At 41.1% G+C, this 20,746-nt stretch overlaps 1 protein-coding gene across 34 annotated transcripts in view; it reads right to left on the bottom strand.

The window, feature by feature from the left end:
* Positions 1 to 14,456: 14,456 nt before the first annotated feature.
* MADD (MAP kinase activating death domain) overlaps positions 14,457 to 20,746 on the bottom strand; it is a 127,408-nt gene continuing 121,118 nt past the window's right edge. For 23 of the 34 annotated variants that reach the window (XM_032782233.2, XM_075065303.1, XM_075065301.1 and 20 more), the window contains 2 exons: positions 19,854 to 19,900; positions 14,457 to 15,837 (listed from right to left, as the gene is read on the bottom strand). In XM_032782233.2, coding sequence (XP_032638124.1) covers positions 15,730 to 15,837; positions 19,854 to 19,900 — 155 coding nt within the window. In that variant the 3' untranslated portion in view covers positions 14,457 to 15,729. The remainder of the gene's footprint in view (positions 15,838 to 19,853; positions 19,901 to 20,746) is intronic. The other 11 variants (XM_032782234.2, XM_032782241.2, XM_032782243.2 and 8 more) reach the window with 1 other exon arrangement.

Raw genomic sequence — 20,746 nt, 5'->3', positions numbered from 1 at the left:
TCCTGCAGACAAGCAGAGACAACTTGTTCTTCATCTCAAGGTGACCCTCCTAAATGGCCTGTACTGCCAAGTCGGAGCTGATAGCTCTACATAAGAGGATGTCAAACCAAATTTGATATAATAAGTTTCTATCCAATCTCTGTTGTACTACAGAACTAAGAAAATGATAGCTGGAGGGAGTTCTCTTCCAGTGTCCTGAAAATCACACTGAAATGCTGACACCTGCAGCCATCCTGGAAAGCTGAGGTGAGGTGGAGTGGTAAGACAAATGCTGCTGTTTTAGGGTTTCATCCTACTTAAACCTTTAGTGTTGTACTAGAGAGAAAAGATGGGTTCTTTATGGATTCTCTGAACAGCTTCTTTGTGTGTTGAACCCTTGACATACTTCAGGCTAGTGTACAGTTGACAAAGAAATTAAGGCTCCCTGACTATTACTCTCTGGCTATGAACTGACACCTTAGCCCCTTTTTGTTACTTACTCATAATTTTTTATTAGTTTCTGATGGCATGACCAGAATTACATTGCAAGTAAAAAATGTCTTAGGCTGTGCACACTCCCACCAGAGCCCTTTTCTGTTATATGCTGTGCAACTGCATAGGATAATACAGTCCCTTATTAAGATGAGTATCACAGGGGTAGCCGTGTTAGTCTGGATCTGTAAAAAGCGATGAAGAGTCCTGTGGCACCTTATAGACTAACAGAAGTATTGGAGCATAAACGTTCGTGGGTGAATACCCACTTCGTCAGACGCATGTGGTGGAAATTGCCTCGGCCTCTGGAAATTTCTACCACATGCGTCTGACGAAGTGGGTATTCACCCACGAACGTTTATGCTCCAGTACTTCTGTTAGTCTATAAGGTGCCACAGGACTCTTTGTCGCTTATTAAGATGAGTTTGTCATCTGTATTCAGAATCCCTACAGTAATATTACTTAATAAAGAGAACCTAAAGGAGAAAATTGTCCAGGTAAAAAGAGCTTCCAAAGGTTTTAGGCAGTAAATACCCTTTTCTTAGTATTAGCTATGATATACATAAGGAGGCTTTCAGCACTGCATACAGTAGGACACACTAGCACTGCCTGTGGGAAGACAAAAGATGGATAAACTAAGGTCCTTTAGGAGAATCAACATGTTGCAGGCAGTAGCAAATGTTTGCTAAACAGCATGAAAGACATTTACTTTGGAATATCCAAACTTTTTACTAAGGGGGCAAACCAATGTTGCCAGGAGAATAGTTGCTTCCCTGCAGTGATGCCCCAACTGATTCTTCAAGACCAGTTATAAGTCATACGAGTTACTGCTTGGAATTGACAGTACATTAGTCCAAAATAGTCCTGAGTGGAATAACCACCAGCTAAAGAAAAATTGGTCCTTTTTATAACAATAATCGATATTTGGTCCTGTACGTACAAGCATTGGTGGGTACTTTAAATATAAATCATTAATTTACAGTATTAGCAACTAAAACACTATGTCCAAGGTAAGTCTGAAGCAGGAGGGAGGAAACCATCCTCTACACTTCCTCCAGTCACAGAACACAAATTTCCCTGAGAAGAGAAAATATGAAAATAATGAAATTAAGAGATGTAAGTGTGTACTGGTATTTGAAGGATGTAAAGATGCTCTTGTGGTTAAGGCAAAAGATAGAGTAAAAAAAATTGTGTTCTGGTCTCTGCCACAGACATGCTCAGGGCTCAATCCCATTGAAGTCAATCGGAATGCCATTTACTTCAATGAGTGCAGGATCAGACCTTAAGTGCCTCCATTTCCTCACCAGTAAAATGAGAATAATACTCAACTCACAGGGGTTTTGTGAGGCTAAATTAATGTTTGTAAATGCTTTGAGATTCTTGGATGAATGAGGCTGGAGAAGGGCAAAGCATTATTAAATACTAAGAAGGGAGGGGAATTGTTTATGATTATCCACAGTAGTATAACTAGGAGTAATAAGAATAAGAGCATGTCTTCACTAGCAATGTTAAAGTACTGGTCTCCCAGTGCTCTAAAAAACCACTCCCATGAGGGGAATAGCTATGGTACTGGGAGCACGGCTCCCAGTGCTGGTGCACGATCTACACTGGCACTTTACAGTGCTGAAACTTGCAGCGCTCAGGGAGGGTGTTTTTTTCACTTCATCCCCACCTACCGATAAGTACGCTCAGTCTAAGTTAAAAAAAAAAAAAAACGAATGAAGAAATTTGTCTTGTACCATGTCCTCTATTATTGAGCAAAGGAAATATATAGGTATCAGGAATAAATTTCCTAACAAGGAAGTCTTAATATTGATCTTGTCGTTTAAAAGTAGACAGGATAGAGTACTCGAGAATTTAAAAGGTCAAGTTCCCACTTCAACAGGAATTAACCCATATTACATACACTTTTTTGATAATTCTTTAAGCTGTTAAATATATACCTCAATACATCCAGTCTGTGCACAATGGCCAAAGTAAGGTTGTCAGAACCTAGACTTCTATATCAAATCCTCATTTTGTTGCACTAATGCAGGTTTTTGCATTTAATTTTTTATAAAATAAAATTACAGTAAACTAGTAAGTGTGCAGTCATTAAGAAAAATTCCTTGTCCTTGGAAATTAGATATTACCTCATCTGTGGATGAGCACATCTGCTAGTGTAATGTACTGCACCCAATACAACAACAAAATACATGTTCTTGTACAGGGCATCTGAAAGATGATGCAAGGTGATCTTTTCAGCATAAAAGTAGGACAAGTACATAATAGTAATAGAGAAAATTGTTTTACTTTTTCATTAGAACCAATTCCAGGAGGGCATTTGTGGAAGGGTTTGGTTTTTTCTGGTCCTCAAAGTCTGAAATGGTATCTTGTGGTGATAGCATTGAGGGATAAGGTAAGCATCCTGGATTTGATTCAATTCCTGTTCTAGGTTTAGCCCACTTTGCTTATGTAGGAGAAATAGTCCCAGGTTATGTGTGAACTGTTTGACAGTCCCTGCTGGAAACAGTTATGTACTAACAGTGTAGTAGCTATAAATCACAGAGAAATGTCATGACCTACACTGGACAAGGCTGCTTTCTAATTCAAAGGCCACTGCTAACTAATCCTTCCCATAAACTGAAGGGGAGAATACTGTATCAGAGCTAGGTCATCCTGAGCTAAAGAACAGCAAAATTTCCCACAGGATCAAAAATTATTTTACTAATGTAAACTGATAAAGAAATGCTTTCACCTGCCATTTGTGGAACACAGGAGGTGTTTAACTATGCACGACACCATATAAGAAGAAGGACAAAGAAGCACAGCTGTCAACTACAGTGCAAATTTAAGGAGGTAGAATGTAAGCATTAGTGATGAAATTTGGCAAAGACACCACAGATAACACCAAGTCTTAGAAAAAGTGCCATAGAATTTTGAATGGCAACAAATAATCAGGGCTTCAAATTTACATTTCATTCAAAAGACAGCACCTTCAAACAGCACAGTGCTCCATAGAACCATGTTGGGGCAATGGAGCAGGGCTGCCTCAAAGGGAAGGATGTTACCTACTCAAACACCAATATCCCTTACTGTTACATATGTAATTGTTCCTTGACTCATCTAAGGGCCAGTTTGCACTGGGAATATTTTTATCAATGTAGCTACACTGGTGCAAGCCCCTAGAGTTGATACACTTGTGTAGCTTAACCCATTTTAAATCCGGGATAAACTGCACCACTGCAAGTCCCATGTCACATTGGAGTAGTACATCTACACAGGGAGTTTGCCCTAGCACAGCTATGCTGATACAAATATACCCAGTATAGATAGCTAAGTCCTAAATTTTCAAAGTCCAAGTACTCACCAGCCTGACACATATGAGTTTGCAAGATCTTCCCAGTGCCAGGTGATATTGCTGAACACAGGAAACCAAGTAGAAATAAAATGACATGCCTGTTCAAAATAGTTTAAAATTTTTTTACTTTTTGCTCAGAGTCTCTTCTAATCTTCTCAAGTGACACCTTTTTATGTGCTTCGTTCAGGGTGAGATCCTCGGTATAAATCAGAGTAGCTCCTTTGACTTTGGTGGAGCCATGATGATTTATACTAGCTGAAGGTCTGCCCCCCCATTTTTCTGCCCTAAATTATACCAGTGAAAGCTCATTGTCATTGGTGACACTCAAATGAAAATAAACACAGATTTGGACTAAAGTATCTGAAAGGAGTGTAACAATGAGACAGAGTGCCCAATCTGGCATGATCAGATCCTATGGAGCCCAGAAAACATTTGCAAAATTTCTTTATTGACTGGTAATTATTTGAATAGCTTACCTTCTAAATTATACTTTATGGAATGCATAATTAATTAGCACATAGTACTGACATTGTAGGTCGGCAAGTTAATCCCAGCATGCATTGCCTGCAGGCCCCATTTCCTATGGAAAGGTGGTATTGTAGTTTAGGTTATTTCCTCAGGATACCTAGGAAGATAAATTCCAGACCCTGTGGTGGACATGCCAGTGGAATGAGTCAGATCACCTCAGAGAACACTAAGTATAGGGTGAGAATAGGTTGTTTGCTTGCTTGTTTTTTAAATTTATTGTATAACATTCATTACATCCATTCAACTAAAAAAAACTGAAAAATAGCAAATTAATTTACAGTGTCTTTTAAGCTATTTCATACTACAGTGTTTCTTCCAAACAAGAAATAAAAGCCCAAATGTATTCAGGAGAGGGAGAAACTGTCAGTTATATACTATCTTAAAGTAGGAGTTCCAGGGCCTGAAATAAAACACTTCCATCTCTTCTGCAAATGACACAATCCCTAGTGAATTCCAGAGGGAAGGTCCAGTTTGGATTAGAAATAACCTCACTGATATCTTTGAAGTGCTTTTCCAGTCACAGACCCCTATTTTAGGGAAATGAAAGCTGTCATTGAGATGTCCTCACTTGTGTCTAGGCAGGGCTTACAGAGTTCTACATCAGCAGAGTATACTGAAACAGCACGAACTGGTGAAAGGTTGAGAGAAAGTTAAGACCAACCTCATCCATTAGCTCCTGATTTAGAGAAGACAACATCCAGCGCCTGCTTTTGGTGACAGGCGGAGATGCTGACAATAAACAGTGTCCTAAAATCACAGATAACCAGCCAGGAAGTCAAGAGCTCAATTACATTTGTAAATCAGAAGACTTGAGTTCCATGGCAGATGGATAACCCCAGAGTAGGGAGGCTAATCCAGTAACTATGATGCATCAGTGGGTAAGAAAGTTTACAGGGACTTAAAGAAAGGGAGTGGGAAAGTGTTACCCTTGTTTACAATGGATAAAGAAGGCTTTAAACCTTTTTTTTGGTTTTAATTTACTTTTTACCTTAGAAATATTAAGAATATCAAGTCTAGTTTCCCCTGTTTTCCTAGAAGTCTTACATGGAGATGTGAAAAATATGGAGTAGGGGTGTGAATAGGAAGAATTTCATCCCTCATTCAGGTTGCACTTGCTTGATATTTGATGTCATAAACCTAGTCATTGTCCAGTCATCTATACTCTCTTCCAGGACAAGCACAGTCAATAACATTTGAATTACTAATGTAAATCCCAGACTTTTTTTAAAAATGGAAGGCTTTCATCTGCCTCAGGCTTATATATTTTACATTTCAGCAAAAATGGTCCAGTTCTGAGAATGAGGCCAGGGAAAAATATGTTTTGCCCAATCTTAAAAAAATTGAGACCTTTTTATAAAGCTCTAACACATCCTGCTTTGGAACAGGGACTTGAAATTTGGCACAGGGGGAGGGGTGACCTTTGTGCCAGGGATGTGAAAATCCATCCACATTTGGCCAATTTATAAAAGTCTATGAAAAATTGCAGTTTATACACACTTAACATTAAAAATCTCCAGAGTCCATCTTTGCTGAGCATATGCCAACCTCTCACAACTCCCAGTGCAGACCAGACTGCTCATGTTTCATTCCCAGAGCAACAGAGCATGCTCTAGCCCTGGACTAACTGGCTCATAAGGAGTTTTGCTTTAGAGACTGCTTCTTCCTAGCTTTGCTCAGGTGGAGCAAGGCTAGGCACCAGAAATGAGAGCAGGGTATCTCTCTCTCCTTTGACACTCCCCCACATCCCATTACTGGGACCCAGACTGCATGGAAGAGTAAGCTGTCTAGGGTGACCAGATGTCCCAATTTTATAGGGACAGTCCCGATATTTGGGGCTTTTTCTTATATAGGTGCCTATACTCCGCATCTCCTGTCCTGATTTTTCACATTTTCTGTCTGGTCACCCTAAAGTTATCTGATGTGAATCCAGAAGGAATGAGAACGGGGGTGGGGGGGGCACAGATGGGAAGGGAAAGGAGTATATTGGGAGGAGTGTAGTGAGACAGATTGGAGAGGTGGGGGAAACTGACTGGGATTTGTGAGGGGGAACTGTGACTGATTGGGAAAGAACACTGAGGTCAAATGAGGAACTGGGCAAAAACTGGGACTCACTGGCTAAGGAGACTAGGAACCAATGGAGGGGGGAGAACGGGGGCAAGGAAATGAAGCGAGATCTGACAAGGAGCTGGGATGTGGGGAGAGAAATGAGACTGGCTGGGCAAAGAGACTGGGACAAGGAAGCAGGGAGACATTGGATAAGGAGTCCAAGGAGGGAAACTTGGACTAGTAGCCAGTAGCAAGGTGGGGAGAGACAAAACTGGACAAGGAGTCAGGAGGGGAGAACTGTGACTGGCTGGTCAAGCAGACTGAGCATAAGGAGTTCAGGTGGGATGCGGGCGCTGGAGTGCCTGAATGCCTGGGGAGTGAAGATTGGGACTAGATAGGCAAAGAGATTGGGAATGGGTCTAGGAATCAGGGATGGGGGAAGAGACAGAATTGCATCAGGTTGGGGGGGATGGGGCAGAAGGGATCAAGCCTGGGGAAAATGGGTAAAAGTCTGTGCCCACTAGAGAATACTCCTCTTCGGAGCCTGGAATGGAATCCACAATTCCTGAATTGCATCATTCCTCTGCTGTCATGAAATATGTGAAAAATTCACTGGCAAAGGGTGCATTTCATCTCTCTCTAGTGAAGTCTATATCAGTTACTTCATTAAATCACATGACAAAGGTCTGTGTGATGGATCTAAAGGTTCCAATCCTGCTGATGAACCATGTGGTTCAGTATAATACCACATGACGACATTTGTTTTTTCAGTTTGCTTTTTTTAAACACTTAGGAAATTAAACACACAAAACTATTTAAAAATCATTAAGGTTGGAAGAGCCCCCCCTGAGAATTTATGGTATAGTCTTTAATTACATGATCACATGCCTCATTCAGTCCACAAGATAGATGTTCAATTAATAAGTGGCTTTTAAATGTTTTGTTTTATTGGCATTGTTCAATGTGTTATTTACTGCATGCTCTTCAAATCCTGCTCTGAAGACAGAATTATTAATTTCTTCATAGGCTTTTCTATAGGATGAGTGCTTCTGCACAAGAATTAATTACATTAATGAATCTTTATAAAACCCTGTGAGATGGGGGTAGTGGTACTAACCCTATTTTACAGATGAGGAGCTGAGAGAGAAAGTTTAAGGTCAAAGGGGATCCACTAATTTTGGGTGCCCGATTTGAGAGGCCTAGGACATGATTTCTAAGCGTACTTAGCATTAATAGCACTTAATATATTCAAGCACAACTCTGATTGACTTCACTTGCAGCTGTGAATTCTTAGTACTTCAGCAAATCAGACAGAAGTGTTTAAGTTGGGCACTCAGAAAATGAACACAGTTAGCAACCACTTCTTTGGTTTAAGCAATTTGCCCTGTATCACATAGCAGCTCTGTGGCAAAGGCAGGAATTGAGTTCAGTACTCCAAGGCAAGATGCAGTTACCTTAATCATTAATCCTTCGTTTCTCATCCTGTAATCCTGTCTTATTTGATACATACAATCCATACAAAATGAAACTGGGGTGCTAGACGCAGCACAACCTCCTTTAGTACACAATCCTCATTTATCCTCAGAGCAGGTCTGTCCTGTGCATTGAATAAGGTGGAGGTCCTCTGGGGGAAAAAAAATAGTATGTGATCATGTGATTGTCTTTAATCATAATACATATGTACAAGGGGGGCTGAATGTTGAAAATCATGTCCCAGCTAAGGGCAAATCCTATCACAGAGTAGAAGGGAATGGAATCTACAATTCTGAATTCTTTATTTTAACCAGAAGACCATTCTTTCTCTTCTCACTGTTGCCAACTGGAATTTATTTTTCACAGTCCTCAATGAGGCATGGAAAGCCACAAAAACACAAAGGAGGCACATTTTGCTATATTATCAGAGTGACAGCAGAGCAGTAATATGAATTACTGTATCTACATTTTTAAGGAGCTCACCATGACATCGTACACAGCGTTTCCTGGTGGCAGAGATAGCTCTGAATAGGGTGTCTCCAAATATGCATTATTTACATAAACCACAAATGTGCATTCTGTTTACATTAGATTCACTTGCCTCTCTAATTTGCACCATCCTCAGGGCTTGTCTGGATGGGCAGATTTACACCCCAGGCTTCTTCACACTATCTTGCCATGCCCTAACTGCCTGTGTGGACCATGCTGCCCTGCATTGAAAGTGCTCTAGTGCACTTTGATCTACACTGCTTTGAAACAGGAGTAGATCAAAGTCCACTAGAGAACTTTCAGTGCAGGGTAGCAGGGTTCATGGACAGATAGTGCAGGGCATGCTAGTGCAAGGTAGATTTACACCCCAAGCTGCCAGGCACTCACTGACTGTCCAGATAAGCCTTCATTCAGTTCCTTTTCCCTTCCCTCCCTAGAGTGAGAAAACGGTTACCAACCTTTCTGTCACTGTTGTTCTTCCAGATGTGTTGCAAATGTCCATTCCCATGTAGGTGTCTGTGCACCCCAAGCACAGTTCCTGGAAATTTTTCCCTTAGTGGTATCTGTTGGGTTGGCTGCAGTGCCCTCTGGCATTGCGCACTCATAGCACCGGTATAAAGGCCAGCCGACCCTCCCCTCCCTTAGTTCCTTCTTACCTCCCGTGAGTGTTGCTGGAATCTTTGGTTGCTTAGACAATCATGTCTCAGTGATTTTTCTACCTAGGGTTGTTGCAAATAGTTTACAATTAAGTGAAATAGCTTAGACAGTGGGACAACCTCGCTCTATAGGTGAGGCTGTCCTTGGCCCTGGTACCAAGGCATGCCCCAGTGGCCAGGATTCAAGTCTTGCTCCACATGCAACAGGTCCATGCCATTGAGCAACCTGCACTCAAGCTCTCTCAAGTGCCATGGGGAAGCTCACAGGAAGGACCATTGCCAAATTTGCAAGGACTTCAAACCCAGAAGCACTAAGCTGCCTGACTGAAGTCCTACTTCTGGAGGAAGCCCTAAGACTAGCTTTGTAGCTGCACTCAGAGTGAGCACCAAGTACTTCAGCCTCAGTGCAGAGTGCACCATCAGCTTTTAGAGCAGACGGGCATTGTTAATCTTTGCAGCACTGCAAACATCTTGAGAAGAGCTGGCCCCCAGTGCTGAATGACAGAGGGCAGTCGGGCTGCTCTTCTCCCCCAGCTCTGCACCATCAGGTGCCTATGGTGCTGATACAGCAGCACCCTGCGTTGCCTCCTCAAGACTGGTAAAGCAAGCATTCAAAGGAGGAACGTTTCTTTAACTGCAGGTGCTTGGTTTCATTTACTTGAGGGAAGCGATTGTGTAAGAAACTTTGATTGCCTTTGCTGTTGTATATACAGTTCTGTTTCTTGCTTTTTCTGCTGGGCTGATAGTTTTGTTTTAAAATATCCGATACTAGGGTGAAGCATCCCTGAGTCTTCAAGCATTGTCATGAATATAAGCAGAAAATAAACTTACAGACCATTAACACACTTAGTATGTTGCAGAGCTGGTTCTGCCAGTTCTAAGTTCAGATGTCACTTTAAGATGGCTAAAGGCTGGAGGGAGAGTCTTAAATCCTTAACTGTACCTAAAACTACTCAAATCCAATTAACTGTCACAGGAATCCTTCAAAGCATTAGATGTGGTAACTTTCTGGTGGGAATAAAGTTCTTCTATGATTTAGTGCCTTTGGTGATTCTTCAACAACGTCTAGATCCCTAAATGCATAATTTTAAATCAGTAAACATTGAATTTTCAGTGGGAGTTGTCTTTGTTTCAGTGTATGTGTATGTTTTAACGTTGAAACTAAGAGTCAGGTGGAGGGAGGTTTGGTTTTTTTATTTTATTTTTTTATTTTTATTTTTTTGAAGTGGCTCAATAAAAAGCAGCCCCTTTTTCTTTCACTGTCACTTCCTTGTCTTCCTCAGAAGTTTTTATCTGGTTATTTGTATGTGGTTGGTAGAAAATGCACATGAACCCCTTGTGACGTTGCACTCCATATGTTTTATGGAAGTACGCTTATGAGTGTGAATATGATGTAACTGGAATAAGCTTCAGGGAAAAGGTCTTTTCTAAGGTATCATAACAAAGGTTATAACCTACTGAATATGTTCCTCCTATTTGTATGTATGTATCATTCTTGTATCTGAAGCTAGAAATATGAAGTATAACTCTGGGGTCCTATTGTAATTACACAAAGTGCGGGCCATTAATGGTGGTTTAGAATTTTGATGGCTTTCGTTGACTAGAACAATTGGTTGTAAATATCTGTTTACAAACCTTCCTATGTACGTGTGGGCCAGCCCAGGAAGAATGGAGGCTGGGGTCTCACAGGACACTTGATCATGTCACCTAATACTGGAATCCATCTTAAATCTGGTACTTTTCCATTTAGGAGGAGGGGTGGGGACCCAGAGATACAGAATATTCCCACCTTGTGCCAAAGCTATAAAAGGGGATGGAACAGAACAAGGGACGTACAGTCATGAGAAAGCCATTTTCTATCTAAAATGACTGTTGGAACTAACAAGGACTGTACCGGGGAAAGGATTGGGCCCAGACTAGGAAGGAGTCTAGTCTGTGAAAGAAGCTTATTGGAGCATCCCTAATGGTGAGATATTATCTGTAATTAGTTTCTTAATATATTAGGCTTAGACTTGCATGTTTTTGCTTTATTTTGCTTGGTGACTTACTTTGTTCAGTCTGTTATTACTTGAAACCACTTGAACCCTACTTTTTATACTTAATAAAATCACTTTTGTTTATTAATTAACCCAGATTAAGTGATTAATACCCAGAGGAGCAAACAGCAGTGCTTATCTCTCTATCAGTGTTATAGAGGGTGGACAATCAGTTTACCCTGTATAAGCTTTATACAGAGTAAAACGGATTTATCTGGGGTTTGGATCCCATTGGGAGCTGGGTATCTGGGTGCTGGAAATGGGAAACCTGCTGAGCGGTTTTTGGTTAAAGTCTGCAGCTTGGGGGTGTGGACCAGACCTGGGTCTGTGTTGTAGCAGGCTAGCATGTGTCTGGCTCCATAGAGCAAGGTTTTGGAGTCCCAAGCTGGCAGGGAAGAGGTTCAGACTCAGAGGTAATTTCATCGTGTCAGGTGACACTCCCAAGGGGGTCTCCGTGACCAAACCTGTCACATCTCTCGTATAGTCATCGACTATTAAATGGAGTGAAAATCCCATATACTGCAGTGGGCTAAGACATAACCCTTAAACTTGCTTTACAAACAAACTTGAGTTAAAGGATAACTTCATAACACACACACACAATGAAAATCTCTAGGAAATTTTAAAAAGTGTCAGCCTGTACAAAATATGAGAGCTCATACTCTTTCCAGGGAAAACTGCAAAGAATACAGCATACCATTGTCCCACACCTGGCACAGGCTACCAAGTCTTAGTGTTTAAGGCCTTCGGATCTTTTAAGATGTGGTCTTTAGAGGAGAAATCCCTTATTCACAACCCACAGGCAACCAACAAGGTCCAGGACAAACCTTGTGAGGACCAGAGATCAAGGGATCTTGGCCAAGAACCACCACTTCTGAAAAACCGGCTGGATGAGATAAAAAACTAATCCCAGCCTAAGTGTTTTCAGAGCATGCTTTGATAGTCATTTTGCAAAAGCCTTCCACAATAACAAGACAGCAACAGAGAGGCAAAAAAAGCAGTAAAGCAAAACAGGCAAATCTAGGAAAAGCAAACAACAGACAATTCTTTGGACAGTTCAATATGAATATTAATTAGATTGAAATACTTGAAGAGCAACTCTGTGTAGCTCAAACTTTATTTCACCAACTGAAGTTGCTCCAACAAAAGATACTATCTCAGCCACCTTGAAATACTTGGGCATTATGTGGCACAGGCTCCTCCTAGTGGTAAAAAGCTTGCATGAATATTTATATAAGAAAATAGATATCTCAGCCAGACTTAGTGGTATTACTCTGTTTCTGATTTTAAAAATAACTTGCAGTAAGGCTTGAGCTGATTTCCAAGGGCATAAGAGCAAGGGGCCCCTACAAGCTTTGAGCTCTTTATCACTGAGTAATCCTTAATCAAAAATTAAACAAAGCGGAAAAGGTGAGTGATATGTGTAAATCTATAGTAACCTTTTTCCCGCTAAGACCTGTCTATATTTATCTCGTCTTGTGAGATTAACCAGCAGTAGAGACCTTCAAAAAAGAGGTGAAAATGACTGTAAAACTGTGCTCACAAATCTGGTATGATCTAGAGACCACACTGAGAGAAGAATACCGTGTAATAGACATCCAAGCAGCAGCTCTGTATATCCCAGTGATGGAAGCATTGCTGAGGCATGTAGTGGAGGCTGCCTTACCCACAGCTGAACATGCTGTAATCCCCATAGTTGGCTGAACACCTGCCAAGTCACAGGATTTGTGTGTGTGTGTGTGTGTATACACACACACACAGTATGTTGAGCTGGACTGATGCCTGATCTTAACCATATATGCAACAAAATCTAGATGTGAATGAAGTCTGGAGGAAAGTAGAAGCAGATTAACTACTCTGTTGAGCTTGAAACTAGAAGCCACATTTGATAGGAGTTTGGGGTGAGAACACAAGACCACCTGTACACTGCATAAACAGATCATGCTCTGTACTGAGACATACAACAATCAGGCAGTGCAAGAGGGCATTAGGACTGACTCCATCAGATTCAAGGCAATTTCTTCAGCATACATGAGTTCAGTTCACTCCCTTAGTCAGCATTACTGCCTCCAATTAGAAACCAAGTCAGATACTCTTTTCTGAAGAGTACTCCAGTTTTTATTTAATTAAATATTATTCAGCCCACCTTATTGGTTTGTTACCGATGGTCAACCCCCCAAGTATACGGTTCTTCAGAGGCAATGCCTGATATTAATAGCTCATGTATAAGCAACTTTTACATCTGTAATGCCTTTGCAGAACCATATTTATCCAGCCCTCCTTTTTTAAAGACTTTGATTATTCAAAAGGAGCAGCGCAGGTTAGGTTACAGACCCTTTCAAGCCTCACTCCAAACTTCAGTTTCATTTAAGAACTATGTGCAGAATGGAATTTACAATCCCTGATTTCACCAGGAAAGATTGCCAATAAATATTCTCCCCTGCTCCTTCAGTAGAACCCCAGCACTGCTCTGAAGGGAACAACTCTTCTAGGCTGAGGTAAATTCACTCTCTTTATTCAATCCTGGGATATTTCACATTTAAATGGGGGATAATTAGCACTCAGAGGACCATCAAAATTACCATTGTACAAACCTTGCTCTGAAGAGTTTATAATTTAAATTAGTGAAAAACAGACAAAAGGACAGGGAACAGAATACCATATAAATGCAAAGTTGTCAGGACAATAGGCTCATGGTTTGTTAATTTCTGGGTTTTTTGTTGTTTTTTTTTAATTAGGGAAGGATCAGACATAATCCTGTAAACCCTGATTTTATTTCTATGCCTAAAAGAACCCCTTGTCATGGCAATGAATGAAGAAAATGGGCTTCTAGTTGTATTTCAGTGTTCACCATTCATATTCTTTCAAATCTTTCTTGGAGGAGATAAAAATGTCTTTGATTTTATACCATTATATTAACAAAAACCTTTAGAAGATAGTTACCATTAAAAAATAACTTGGAATGCTACGCACATTAACACTGTATCATGTTTGAGAACATAGTATTTCCACTATTTCAAGAATGGAATTTATTTTATATATGCATATTATGCATTATTTATATAGACAATTACATTTCAGAGTCAAATAGATCAATGGGAAGAAACACTGGAGGATAAAAGCCATCACTGGTTAAATGATAGTTTATTTTCACATTCAGACAGCTGTACAGTCTTCTATAAATAGATATGGTCCTAGAATATTTACATCATTTCTTCATCCATTCCTCATGCATTCCACTCAAAATGATAAATACCCTGACTAAGCCAAACAGGATTATTTCTGGGTGCAATTACTCAGAAGCCTATGTCAAATCAAATAGCACTCCAACTTGTGTTAGAGCACTCCATCAGATATTTTACATTTAAGATTATTTTCTCTAGATCCTCTCTCCTTCCAGCATTTCAGGGGCTTCCCCCCTCCATGGTATAGTTCAGTACAGTTCATAAAGAACAGTGTTCAAACATCCATTCTCAGCCTACTTAAAGTGCGAGATGGATACTTTAACTGAGGGTGCTTCATTACACAGTATTTGCAAAACTCTGAGATACACATGTACAGTTTGACAGAAGCAGTAGTTAAAAAAAACAAAATCTGGAACCAGCATTTACAGTACCATCATCACAAAAAGTTGAATCCCCACAATGCACTTTGCATAATCTTGTGGGTTTCTGCAAGTTTTCTACAGAACCAGTGTACGCAGACTCTAATAGAAGTGCTTTAGGGAGATTGTAGTGATAATCCCATGTTACATGAGTTTGCCATATGCTTCAGCCAACAGCACTCACTCTCTAAGTTTTTACCTCTCTTTACTTATTCCTACACACTTAGATTAACTGTTCTAGCTACCACAATATGCATATATTAATTAACTGCACTCCTGGGATGTTAGCAGAGTGGCTCTAATTTCCCATTTGAAAAACATACACGTTACATGCATACCACTTTGAAGAGGATTTTGTCAGGAAAGCCTCCAAGTTTCTCCCCTCCATGGTGCCTATCCATTATTAAAAGCAAGAAATCCTTTGCCCACCAGAGAAGTACTAATTCCATAGTTTTATGCATTTAACGTTCGATCTTAAAAGCACCATATCTAATTGTAGGCTATTTCGGAGGAGTTTAAGGTAGCTAAATTGCTCATCTTTACTGAAAAGATTTGAAGGGCCGTATGCCAAGAACTCCAAATTGGTGGGTAAAGTGTGAAAACACAGAAAGAAAATAATACAGACTATCACAGTTAAACGACGACAGGTGATCCATGCAGGACCAAGCTGCTTCCTTTGTGCATATTTTTTGAAAAATCTGAAAGCAGAGGCCTACAGCTGTAAGTGAAGAAACCTGTGACACAGGCACCACTGGAAACAAAAACAACCGAACTCCAGATGCATTAGTCTTCTTAGAAATGGAATTCCAAAGGATTGCCCACAGCAAGCCATCTTCAGTTATAGCTGGATGCTGATGCTCAGAGCTGTCTGATAAGCACAGCTGGTGTAAAAACTCCATTAAGAATGAATTCAGCAGGAGAATGAACAAGGAAGTTTTAATTTTTTCTAAGGGGAAGGACTTGCAGGATCATACATAAATAACCAAGTTCTAACTGGAGTCAGCAATGTGAGCTCCAGTAACAGGAACATAAATGGGAGTATTACACACCAATGTGCCAGTGGGCAAGCATTTCCCAATATTGTGATCAGCTGGAAACTGGCCGAGGGGGTTTGCTTTTGTTTTCCACCTCTTTCCCACGAACAGCAGCCACATAAGAGAAGAGACACAACACGGAATAGCAGATTTCATGGGCCTAGAAAATGTTAGAAAGGAGATAATGAGATTCCAGATAGTTATCGCTTCACAAAAATACACTGACATTTATATTTACTGTATATTCTCCCTCTTTCAAAGTCCTATTCAGAGTGCACCTTTCAGAACAGCAGACAGCTCTGGCTAGAGAAAAAAAGCATGGGGATGGGGGGAGGTAATGGCACAAGCTACCCCACACTATCCTCATGATGAGGTGGAAAGGAAAGATCCAAGATTTGTTAATTATACCAAATGAGAGAGGATTTTAGGGTTAGAACACTGGAAATCATACCATAGAAGAAGAGAACAACAGACCATCTAGCTTTGTATCACGTCTTTAACAGGTGCCAATGCTAAGCTGTACAGCGCTGCAAGGACTCCTTTGGTGATAAAGAAAGGGACTATCTAAAATTACTGTAACACACCTAATTGTCCAGTACTGTCCCTAATCACAGTGGTGGTGGTGGACTTTCTTCCTTACTCCCAGTTATGATCATTTTATGCCCAGAAACAGAGACTGCTGGCCCTTGTAATTTCATCCATGCTAATGTAACTGTTGATATTATTTTTCATATAAATGTCTAATACTGAGCTATTTGCTTCATTATTCTATGACAGAAAGCAGCATAGTTTAATTGTACATGGCATTAAAAAGTATTTGCAATCATATTTTAAATTATTCAGTTTGTTGCCATTTAATTCAAGAGCCATCTTTTGACATTATGGGAGGCAGTATAAGCCAATGAAGGCTGGGGTGTGGGAGATCAGAGTTGTATTCCTAGCTTCGCCAGAGATCTGCTGGCTGACCCTGAGGAAGTTACTTCACCTTGCTGTGCCTCTGCTGCCCCAATCTGTAAAGTGGGGCTGATACTATCTTTGTAAAGCACTTTGAGTTCTATACATTTAAAAACTCTATATAAGAGCTAGGTGTTATGATGAAGGAGGTAAATTTGATTGTTCTTGTACTATAGAATGTCATAAAATGGCTTACATAAACTCGCACACATTTTCATGTAACATGATTTTTCCTTCCCACTGTGCTCTTCTTTGTTGTGGAATATACTACTCCTGGGTGAATTCTGTGCATGTGCAGAATTTATGTCCCCTGCAGACTTCTATGCTTCCCTGCAGAAAAATGACTTTCTGACAGGGAAGCCACAAAAGCGGTCATGCTACCCTCCCCAGCAGTATGTTTCAGTGCCCAGGGCAGCTGGCAGAGAGGTAAATCGCTGTGGGGCAGGATTGGGGAAGAACCAGCTGGTGACTCATACCCTTGCGCTAGGCTCAGCTGCTAGTCCTGTGTGGGCTGGGGAGGATGGGATGACTTCTTCCCCTACACAGCATCCAGGGCCGAGTCAGACCCACCCTCAGATTTTTCCCCCAGCTGCAGGAAGCTCTGAAAATTCCCTCCCCCCATTTCCTGCACCTCAGCTGCAGGGGGAAGGATCCCTATGCAGGGAGCTGCTCCTTCATCTGCCCAAGTACCATGCATCCAGACTCCCCCCTGCTCACCTCCCCACACTCAGAACCCCCTCATGATAAGCCCCACTTCCCCTGCACCTGGACCACCCCAGCAAGCTACCCGCTCCTGGATCCTCGCCCCACTGAGCCCCAACCAGCTGCACCTAGATCGCCACTCCCCCAGCATCTGGACCCACCCACTAATCCCCCCACACCCAGACTTACCTGCCGAGCTCTATCCCACACATACCCAGACCCTCGCATCCCCACTAAGCCCCAACCACTTGGACCCCTCTTCAGAGCCCCATTACTGTTGCACCCAGAATACCCAACAAGCCCCTGTGCATCCAGATCTCTCCCTGCACCCAGGTCCTCCACTGAGCTGCCTGCACCCAGATTGCCCCCCACAGAACCAAATCAACCCACATCTAGATCCCCACACATTAATCCCCTCCACAGTTGGATCCTGCCTTGCTGAGCCTGCCTTTGCACACCTGAGACACATGGCATGGAGGGGCAGGGCACTGAAATGTTTCTAGCGCAGGTCCGGTCCTTGTGCTGTGTCAGGGTTGGGTGCTGAGTGGACTCACCACTGAGTCTGTGTGCCGGAGGGGAGCTGCACAGTGATCTCCCACCTCTGCAGCCAGTGTCCTGTGCTCCCCAGTGTCATGGTGAAGCCTCCAAATTTATTTGATAAAATTTAAAGAATTTTACAGAATTTTAAACTATCGTGTGCAGAATTTTTAATTTTTTACACTATGTCCACTGGATCCCCCTTGTCCACATGTCTGTTGACACCTTCAAAGAATTCTAGTAGATTGGTGAGGCATGATTTCCCTTTACAAAAAACATGTTGACTCTTCCCCAACAAATGATGTTCATCTATGTATCTGACAGTTTTGTTCTTTACTATTGTCTCAACCAGTTGCCTGGTACTGAAGTCAGGCATATTGGCCTGTAATTGCTGGGCTCACCTCGGGAGCCCTTTTAAAAATTTGGCATCACATTCGCTATCCTCCAGTCATTTGGTACAGAAGGTGATTTAAATGATAGGTTACAAGTTACAGTTAGTAATTCTGCAATTTCACATTTGAGTTCCTTCAGAACTCTTGGGTGAATACTATCTAATCTAGGTGACTTATTACTGTTTAGTTTATCAATTTGTTCCAAAACCTCCTCTAATGATGCCTCAATCTGAGACAGTTCCTCAGATTTGTCACCTAAAAAGAAGGGCTCAGGTTTGGAAATCTCCCTCACATCCTCAGCCATGAAGATTGATTGAAAGAATTCATTTCATTTCTCCACAATGGCCTTATCCTTGAGTGCTCCTTTAGCATCTCGATTGTCCAGTGGCCCCAGTGGTTGCTTAGCAGGCTTCCTGCTTCTGATGTACTTAAAAAAAAATAAAAAATTGCTATTATTTTTGAGTCTTTGGCTAACTGTTCTTCAAATTCTTTTTGGGCCTTCCTAATTATATTTTTATACTTCATTTGCCAGAGTTTATGCTCCTTTCTATTTTCTTCACTAGGATTTAACTTGCACTTTTTAAAAGATGCCTGTGTGTGTCTAACTCCTTCTTTTACTATGTTGTTCAGCCACGGCAGCACATTTTTGGTTCTCTCAACTATGATTTTTAATACATTTAAGTTGAGCCTGTATTATGGTGTCTTTAAAAAGATTCCATGCAGCTTGCAGGGATTTCACTTTCGGCACTGTACCTTTTAATTTCTGTTTATCTAACTTCCTCAAGTTAGTTCTGATGATAATCCTTGACTTCTGTTTCCCACTTACAAGCACACACAGGGCTGACCATCAAATATATTATGTAATTAAAGGGTAAGTACAATTTTTAACTGCTATCTTGTGTTCAACAATTAAGAATAAAAAAAACTGATACAATGGAACTGCTCAATAACCCATCTATCTAGTATCTTGTCTGACAGAGATCAATACTTTTCAGATAGAAGTCAATACCTGTTGGAGGGTATAAAATCCCTTTCATGTACCTCACTGCTCAGTATTATACCAAAAGGAGAGAATTCTTCATGAACTCAGCTATTGATCAATTTATGCTCAGAAGTTAGACCCACCTTTTATCTGTTCTGTGGATTAGGCACTTTGGTCTGCAGAGTCATCAATTCAACACTTAACAGCACATATATGATCAATTAAAAAAAAATCCACTAACCAACCTCTCTCTAAAATGGACCCTTCTATGCAGTCTCAGGATCTCCCTTAATTTTATAGAAATAGGAAGCACCAAGCTACAGCCCCTTTGTACAAGAGCTAGAACAAAAGAGAAGGTTGTGTTTCACTGTAGCTCTAAGGCTGCATAAACCTGTGATCCCAGTTTCTATTGTCTTCACTCAAATTTTCCACTAACACTCTTCCACAAAACCTCCATTTGGAGGAACAGTCTGAACCACATCCCACATGGTATTATGTCAGTGAACTGCAGGACAAAAGAGTCGTCTCAGATACCAGAGTGATGGGCATTGTATGAGAACTTAAAAATATACCCTCTAAAAGTGCTAGAAGGCAAGAGAGTTCACTCACCATTGGCGTCTTGTACTTGTGGCTCACCACTTCTTTAGTTTCAGGAACTAAAACCGGACGGGTAAGAGACAAAACAAAAAGTTCAAAAAACGAGAGGAAAAAGTAAAGAAATAGCACAATGTTCCCAAAGGAAAGGGGGAGGGATGCACACAGACAGCAGGTGCAGGAACAGGGCACCTCACTACTCCTCACGTCTCGATACTATTCTTTCCCTACATTTATACTATTATGATCTTTTGACTATACCAGCAATGACACATTATGTAACTCAAGATGGCATAAAACATTTCTTTGGCTCCTTGATTGACGAAAAAGAATAGTTGTTGTTTGATGCACCTCAGACTCATCATTGGCTTTGCTGGTGCTATTAATTCCTGTTAGCAGAACACATGGTAAAATCTGTTTAATCGGCACAACCATATAGTGTAAACCAACATCTCTTTTAAAGCCACTTTGCTACTTTAACTGCTCGCTCCCCAGTGTACCCTCTAGAAAACTGAATTTTCCCTGTGCTACGTGGTCGTTTGTATAAGAATGACTGGATACTTCTGCCCAGGATTCAGTTAAATCCATAAAAGAATGGGGATTAGACTGTGGAGAAAACAATCTTCTAGAATGGAAGATTATTTCTCGTCCAGGCCAGCGGTATCTTGGACACTGTTCATTGAACTTATTTCATTAAGTCTAACACCTGTACTCTGGAGTTTACCTGGAGACCTCAAGACTCAAAAACTGCCAAGTGTGACAGACCCAGGCCAGTGGGGTACAGGAGTCTGGTAGAGGGCAAATATACTGGTCACTGGATGAGTAGTTTTCTGTTCCCTGAGTGACCACAGCAGGGGCTGCACTAGAGTAATCAGGAACCTGCTAGAACCAATTAAGGCAGACAAGCT

Source organism: Chelonoidis abingdonii, chromosome 4, assembly GCF_003597395.2.
Source record: "Chelonoidis abingdonii isolate Lonesome George chromosome 4, CheloAbing_2.0, whole genome shotgun sequence".
Taxonomy (NCBI): Eukaryota; Metazoa; Chordata; order Testudines; family Testudinidae; genus Chelonoidis; species Chelonoidis abingdonii.
This window is presented reverse-complemented; position numbering and strand designations above follow the sequence as displayed.